General features: G+C 38.9%; 2 protein-coding genes across 2 annotated transcripts; one reads left to right on the plus strand and one right to left on the minus strand.

Moving 5' to 3' along the window:
• Positions 1–322: 322 nt before the first annotated feature.
• On the plus strand, positions 323–1,745 carry LOC141832432 (protein SRC2 homolog). The gene has a single exon (XM_074719938.1). The coding sequence runs from the start codon at positions 523–525 to the stop codon at positions 1,522–1,524; it is 1,002 nt and encodes a 333-aa protein (XP_074576039.1). The 5' UTR covers positions 323–522; the 3' UTR covers positions 1,525–1,745.
• Positions 1,746–4,406: 2,661 nt separating this feature from the next.
• On the minus strand, positions 4,407–5,203 carry LOC141832443 (auxin-responsive protein SAUR71-like). The gene has a single exon (XM_074719949.1). It carries the CDS (start codon positions 5,138–5,140, stop codon positions 4,745–4,747), a length of 396 nt encoding a protein of 131 aa, XP_074576050.1. The 5' UTR covers positions 5,141–5,203; the 3' UTR covers positions 4,407–4,744.
• Between the last annotated feature and the right edge of the window lie 2,837 nt (positions 5,204–8,040).

Below are 8,040 nucleotides of genomic sequence, written 5' to 3' on the forward strand. Positions count from 1 at the left end.
TAGAGAAGGCTGCTTGCAGTTGGATTGCGAGAGCCGCCGATCAATAAAACCTCTCGTCACCGTAGGGCTTTCGGGAGTTCGGTTTCCCACTTTTCACAATCTTTATTATCAGCTTATGCAATTATACAAATAAAATTAAATTAAACTAAAAAGGGAAAAAATGAAATCCAATTCGATTTAATTTTAAGATATAATTATTAGAAAATTTAAAAAAAAACAATAAACATTGATCAAGGTGGGTTCCTATGGATCAGAGGTTGAGAGAACGCCACGTGGTCAGGTAGAAATTAGTGGTCGAGGGATCTGTCGGTTTAAATGCCCATTTGTAACGGAAATATCGGCCTGGCTTCCGCCGTTTTTTTATCTATCGTGTTTTCCTTCTTGCCCTCCATCCGCCTCAGGTCCGCCTAATTTCCTTCGCCCACAGCCTTCCCTTCTTCTCCGATCTCGATCGAATCGATCGATCGGGCTGTAGAATTTGGAAGAAGGGGCGAAGAAAATCTGAGCGGCGATCGGTCGATCATGGCGGGGTACCGGACTCTCGAGGTGGCTCTGGTCTCTGCCAAGGACCTCGACCATGTCAACGTTTTCAGTAAGATGGACGTCTACGCCGTCGTATCCCTCGCCGGCGACCCCCGATCCGCCCAGCGCACTCCCACCGACAAGGACGGCGGCAAGAACCCCTCGTGGAACGCCACCCTCCGCTTCTTCGTCCCCGTCGACCCGGTCTCGGCCGCCGGCCTCGTCGTCCACGTCGTCCTCAGATCTGAGCGCGCCCTCGGTGATCGGGACATCGGCGAGGTACATATCCCCATCAAGGAGCTCCTCGGTGAAGGGAACACGGCATTGCCCCAGTACGTCAGCTACCAAGTCCGGAAGGCTAACTCTGGTAAACCCAAGGGCGTTCTTAACCTCTCCTACAGGTTTCTTGAACCTTCCGTCGCCCCTAACTATGCGATCGCCCCGCCGAATCCCGTCGAGTACCCCGCCGCTGCGCCGCCTCCGCCTGCTGGCTACCCCGTGCCCGGGACAGATCACAAGCCTGTAGATCCGCCGGCCACAGCGTACCCAGCCCTGGGGACCAGCGCCGCTGCATACCCTCCGTTAGGGAAGGACTCCAAGGTCGGCGAGCCCGTCACCGCTTACCCTGCGCCGGGCAGCAGCGGCACCGCTTACCCCTATTCAGCACCTGCCTCCGCCCATCCACCGCCGGGTCCACCAGGAGCATACCCACCCTACGGTGTTCCGCCGCATTACGGCTACGCCCCTCCTCTACCGGGATATGGGTATCCGCCTCCGCACCAGTATGGCTACGCACCTCCTCCGGCGGGGTACGGATACCCGCCTCCGCCGCAGTACGGTTACGGGGCTGCCGCACCGCCAAAGAAGAGCAAATTCGGGGTCGGACTGGGCGCGGGTCTTCTAGGCGGCGCCCTCGGCGGCCTCCTCATCGGTGATATGATATCGGACGCATCGGCATACGACGCGGGATACGACGCAGGCTTCGACGACGCCGGCTTCTAGACAATGCGCCATTAATCCAGAGTACTCCGTTTACTTTGCGTGCTTCATAATTCGGAGTTTTCGTTCGTTCTGAAAAAAGTGGCGATTTTTCTTCTTTTATTTTCCTCTCTTTGTTAAATATTTTATGGAACCACTTGTATCGCTCACTTGTACTCTCTTTTGATGTGTATTTTTCACTTGTATCGCTCACTTTCTACTTGTTTATTTTATTTTCTAATTACTTGTATAAATAAATAAGAAACTAGACGAATAAATCCTTTATTCTTGTCCAGGAATTGCAAAATTATTAATTGTTGTTTATTCATGTATTTCAAATTGCAAACTCATGCTATCCGAGAGTTGTTCGATTCAGGCATCATTGAACGACGAGTGGGAGCTTGGTAGTTTTATGATGTGAATATGATGTCTTCAAATTTATTTATTATTTTTTTAAATTTATTAAAAAGCTTACCAATTCTTATATTTTAGATAAAGTGTTCAGCTCGACAATTAAGATTCTAAAAATTTATAGATCACTATAATTTTCTATTTATAATTAAAATTTAGATATATTAATAAATTATTCAAAGATTTATTCATAAATAATAAATGAAATTTAGTAGTGTTTAAGTTTTTTTTTCTGATACATAATTTTTTTATTGAGAAATATAAATAAGTAAAATACTAAATTTGTTCTCAATGGATAATTGATTATAATGAAATAAAGTTTCAGGGTGCCCAATCCCTAATTGGTCGGATCCATATCAGTAGTGGTTAATGTGGGCCATTAATTTTGGGCTCAGTTTTATTTGAGGCCCAATTAATTGTATGGGTACAAATTGAACCAGGATTCAGGCTGTCGATCAAAATGGAGCTAGCCCAATTTGACATATTTGATTCCTTCATCTCTAAATTAGGCTGAATACAAAGATTTCAAAATTTCCAATTATTTTAAAAAATAATTTTTAATTAATATCACATCTATATTCAATATATATAAATCCACGTGGTCAGCAGTTAAATGGATGACTTATGGTTGGATAGTAAATCAAAATGTGACTCACAATCATTCGTTCGTCTTTTTTTTTTGGTAATTAAGTTATTCAATTTTTACTATACAGTGGTCCTATGTTAAAAATTTGTCACCGATCAGATGGATTCTGACAGTGGTCCAACGTCAAACTCCTCAGATGTAATATGCTCTAAGTAAGATTTGAATTCATGTTGTCTAGAGAGTTTGAGATCAGATGAGAGTGTCCATAGGATTCATTGTAGCCTAATCGTCAAATGTTTATTTTGATCTTGTGTTTTAAAATATTTGAATAATTATTTTAAAATTTATATTTTCCCCAAAATTAATCTTAATTTTTTCAAAGAAAAATGGCATAAAATATTTAAAAAATCGAATGCGTGTAACTGGTAAAAAAAAATTCCAATTTAGAATTTAGATATCAAAATTTCATTAGTTAATGTTTAATTTCCAATTAAAAACCATTTAAAAACTCGAACACATGAATTTAAGAAGATCAATCCACAGCTAAAAAAACTTCGAAACTATGTGATTCTAATCAATACATGAATATCACATTAAGAATATGGTTAGATCCATGCCAGGGGCGGAGTAGGTTTCCACGAGAGATTATCATATTTTAAATATTTAATAATAAAATATGCCTTCCGGTGGCTCCTATCAACTGATCCATGCCCTCCATCAACTAATTCAGCATTTAGGCAACTTTTCTTTAATTTGTAGACTTAAATTTTAAAAATTCTTAAACATCAATAATAAGCTCTACACTTTTATATCACAAAATGACTATCTATTATTGATTATTCTTGCAACAATTTAATATTATGTAAATTATTTAAAGAGTTCTGTTTTTTTTAAACCAATGCATTGAGAATTGAGTTGTATAATAGCATGGAAGGAGGGTGGGTTTTCCCAACTACTTTAATTTGTTGTTAAAAACAGATTTCTTCTTGTTTAAAAACATCTTAATTTATATGTGATTGTTGTTGAAAAACAATATGTTGATCATCCATGCAGGAGATAGGTGGTAATTATAAATGGATGAATATATCTTGAAGATTAACTTGTGAGTGTGCATATATTGTATTTCAAATTTATTGATAGTCGAATTAGGGGGAGGACGATCGTATACCTTCAAAATAAATTAGGCGAAGTTGTTGAGATCAATTTCTAAGATTGAGTGGGACATGTATTGAGCTAGTAATACGGGCTCAATCTATGTGAAGTCATGTTAGGCACAATCCTCGTGTTGAATTAAAATCCACCGTGGAACTATAAGGAATAATTTTGATGAACATTTTTTCTTTAAAAAAAATCATAATATTCATATTTTAAATAAAAAGGCTAATTTGATAGTATTTTTTTATAAAACTTTATTTCAAAATTATTAAATTAACGTAAAAATAAAATAAAATCCAGTTTTTTTTATCAAGATCCCCAATCTCACTCTTTTATCTTTTGTTCAAACAAGTTACCTTCCTATAACTCATATTTTCCAGTCGTCTTATTAATTCCTCTATTTTTTTATTATTATTATTATTATTATTATATATATATTTTATAGTTCTGATTTATTCTACTTATTGATTGTATATATTAATATTATTTGTTTTTATGGATTTCTAATGCAACGGGCCTCGAATATCGTGATTAAGTATGTCGTATACGGCCTGACAGTTAAATGGGCTGATTCACACACAGTTCGTGGACACCATTAATTACATCCTGGAAGGAGAAATGGGCTGATTATGATATACACAGTTGTGAAAGTGGACACCAATTAATTTAACATCCTGGACTGGAAGGAGAACACGTGCTCTTCAGCTGCGGGAGTTCGACAAATTTTTTTTTTTTTTTTTTTGCAGAAAAAGACAGTGCAATTAGATCTGCTAACTCCCCATAATCCACTTGAAATTGACTCCTCACAGGACAAAGAAAAAAAAAACTCCTTTATTAAGTCGCACTTAATTAACAATTAATATAATATCAATCAATCTCACGCTAAAAACAGTTTCTTTAAGCATGTGTACTATTCATTGCCGCATCAAGCTTTATTCCTTCCTCCTTTCAAAGAGGGAAAAAAAATTTAATGCGCAACGGAAAAATATTAATTCCCTAAACAGCCCTTCGTCGCCCAATTAAGGCGCAGGATAGCATATGTACACGGGAGCGAACACAGGAAAAGAGCCCTGATTAAGAGGCGCCGAAACCCTAGTCGAGGCTCAGGCCGGCCGGGGAAGACGACGGGAGGTCTTCCGGTAGCGATCGGAGGAGCTCGTCCAGAGCGAGTTCGTCCGCAGTGGCGGAGGAGGACGAGAGGACGAGGAGCCGGCGGAAGAGCGGCACGGGGCAGGGGATCCGGAGCACGCCGCGCTGCTCGTAGCCGTACTCCTGGGCGGAGCGGCGGAGGAGCTCAAGGAAGGCCGGCCGGCCGAGAACCTCAGCGGGGACAGCGAATCGCTCCATCTCCTCGCCGACGCACATCGGCACGTGTCCCTGGGGCACCGTCCGCAGCTTCTGCCGCCCCTTCGCCGCAGGCGGCGAGGCGCGCTGCGACGACGAATCCGCCACCCGGGACAGCCGCCGGATGAGCCGCATCGGCATCATCGCCTTCCCGGTGATCGAGATCGGAGAGTGTTTAGGGTTCGACGACCGAAACGAAAGAAGAGGACGAACAGAGCACGAGGGCAGATGGGATTCCTTCTCTCCGCTATTTATATAACTTCCTTCTCCAATTTTAATTGGAAAAAAAAATGAAAGAGAAAAAGTGGATACCTTTTTTTTTTTTTTGACCAAAACAAAACAAGGAAAAGCGAGGAGTACCCGAGAGGTACACTAAGCAAGAGTGAGCCATTCCCTTCAACACGCAAATCAGCAACCAGTTCTTCTCAGAAACAATACATCCACGCGTCGCCCACATCAGCCATTAGATCCCATCTTAACGGCTGCAGATTCCTAGACCGTGACTTGGAAGAGAGAGGCGCTCCGCGATCAATGTCCGTAGTCCCAGTTGTACGGGTATCATGGAGTCGCGGGGCCCACCCACGTTTCGTTATTTATAGCACAAAAATAAATAAATTTGCACTCTGCAATTGACCAAAACGGACCCATATTTCATCCTGTTTATTACCCATTCTGGACTGGATATTAGATTTTGACCATTTGGACAAATATTCCATCTAATTTGATGGTATAGGAAAAAAAAAAGAGTCTTTTCCGGTTCAGAATTCGATAGAACTTTGCAGCAGCATAAAATATATCGAAACCCAAAACCGGATCAAACTGTGGGCGAAATGGATTTCCTCCAGGTTGCGAACCGCAGTTATGAGGGACCACGAGGGCCCACTCCAATTGGACCCCGCCAGGTCCTGTTCCCTTGCGCCTTGCGGGAGTTATTGTCACTGGACCATCGACCTACCCCACCTGTCGATGTGGAGTTCCACCAGCGCCGGTCCCACACGGCTTTAGTGAGGCGGGACCCAGAACTCCTGCTCTCTAACCGGTGGGCCCAGGGGCATCCGCCGGTGTCGACCGCGTCGCTTCGCTGTCCTCGCACGTGACCGCCACCTTACCGCATCGACTCCGTTATCATTCCAGCTCTTCCGCTGCCCGGTGAGAACCACTCCGCACCTACGTTTTCAATTATTTTAAGAAAATAAATAAATTCATACAATAATTTGATTTTTTTTCCAACTATGCTTCCATTAATCTTAATATTTATATTTTCCCCTGGGCTTCCATTAATCTCAGTTTTTCTCGAAATTGAAAATTTTCTTTCCGTAAACTTGATTTTTGAATAAATAAAAGAGTATCTAAATTGAGGGGGGTAAAAGACAAAGATATTAGACCAACTGTCACAACCGGTCGGATTATTTTTAGATTCCAAAGCCGCCAAAGTCGATCACGGGTGGAACTGCTGCCTCTTGTTTTGGCAAATGCCTCTTCGGTTTTAGTTTAATTTTTAAAAAAAAATCAATTCCACCACGTAAATTTATTCTTTTTAAAAGTCCTCCAATATTGTAAAATCACAAAATTGCTCCTATAAATTCATAAAAAAAGAGCAAATAACTAATTAAGTGATATTTTTCAAGATGATGCTTAATCATCATATTGTAATTAAATTTATCTCTTTTTTTAATCAAAATGAGCTCATAAATTTATTTTACTTTAGAGGATTTAAATTTATCCTTAAATCTTTAAATTTTAGGATATTTTTATTTGAAAATATAATTATTGGGATGAAATCGAACTTTTCCATGATTTATTTTTGACAAAAATTAAAAGGGTGACCTTTCTATTGAACTTGTTAAAAGGATATTCTTTTTTTATTTATTGTCAAATGAAAATCCCATCTTATTTTTTCCTTAAATAATTTTATTTTTATTGTTGTTATAGCCATAAGGTATAATTACTACAATATAAAAAAATGACTTAAACATAATTATCCGAGCAGAGACCGATCACAGGGTAAATCGGGTCCCATGAAAGTTCCCCACCGATGCTACAAGATAATTTTGATTTTAATTAATATTTAAGTAATTTTAATCAAATTAAACATAATTATAAAATATGACTGCTTAAATTTTATAAAAGTACTTTATGAATAATAATTTCGATTAAATTAGAATAATTTAATCAAAATTAACTATTAAATGTCGCAACAATCATAAGTAATATCCAATATAATAATATTTTTTGAGATGCACTTTTGATGCCCTTGACACATGATTAAATCAGTTATTACGGGCCAGATTTATTGAAGTGGACCGTTCGATGACGAATTTCACCTTTTGCTGAAATTGAGATGCGCTTTTGATGATAATGAAAAATGATATTTTTTTTGACGATTTCAATAAAAAAGGAGCCCTTAATTTTTTTTATAATCAAAATGTGTTTGTAATTAATTTTCTATTTATTTATTCTTGTCAAAACACATTCTATTTCACAAATTTCACCTTAAATTTCACAAATTTTCATTTGAAATCTAACACGCGAGTACATTTTCCAACAAAACTACATATATATTGTAAACACACTAGTAAATTTAAATCGAAAATCAATTTATTGACGGCAAATTAGTCAATAATAAGTCAATTTATGGACGACAAATTAATTAGGCAAATCAGTTTAGACTTTTTCGTTTCATCGATTGGCATTTAGAATTTGACTGAGTTCTATAATTATGATCTAAAAATGTTGCCATCCCAAGTAAATGGTCAAAGTAAACGTTGAATGGGATGGAGTCCACTTGATAACGCGAGAAGAGAAGAGTCCAAGTGACAACTTGTCACTAACACATTGATGAAACGTGGACTCGATCGATCTCTTGAAGAATATTTGGATTATTCCAATCTTAGTCAAACTGCTTATAAATCATTATGAATAAATTAACGAAATAATCGATCAATCAGTCGATACAATTATTAATTAGTCAACATATATCTAATTTGCGTCATGGTGAGCGATTTGAACGCGGAATGAGTTGTAAGCTACTGCAAAGTCTTTAA

The sequence above is a fragment of the Curcuma longa genome, chromosome 1 (assembly GCF_044706935.1).
Source record: "Curcuma longa cultivar G26 ecotype Majalengka, Jawa Barat chromosome 1, ITB_CL_G26_1.1, whole genome shotgun sequence".
Taxonomy (NCBI): domain Eukaryota; kingdom Viridiplantae; phylum Streptophyta; class Magnoliopsida; order Zingiberales; family Zingiberaceae; genus Curcuma; species Curcuma longa.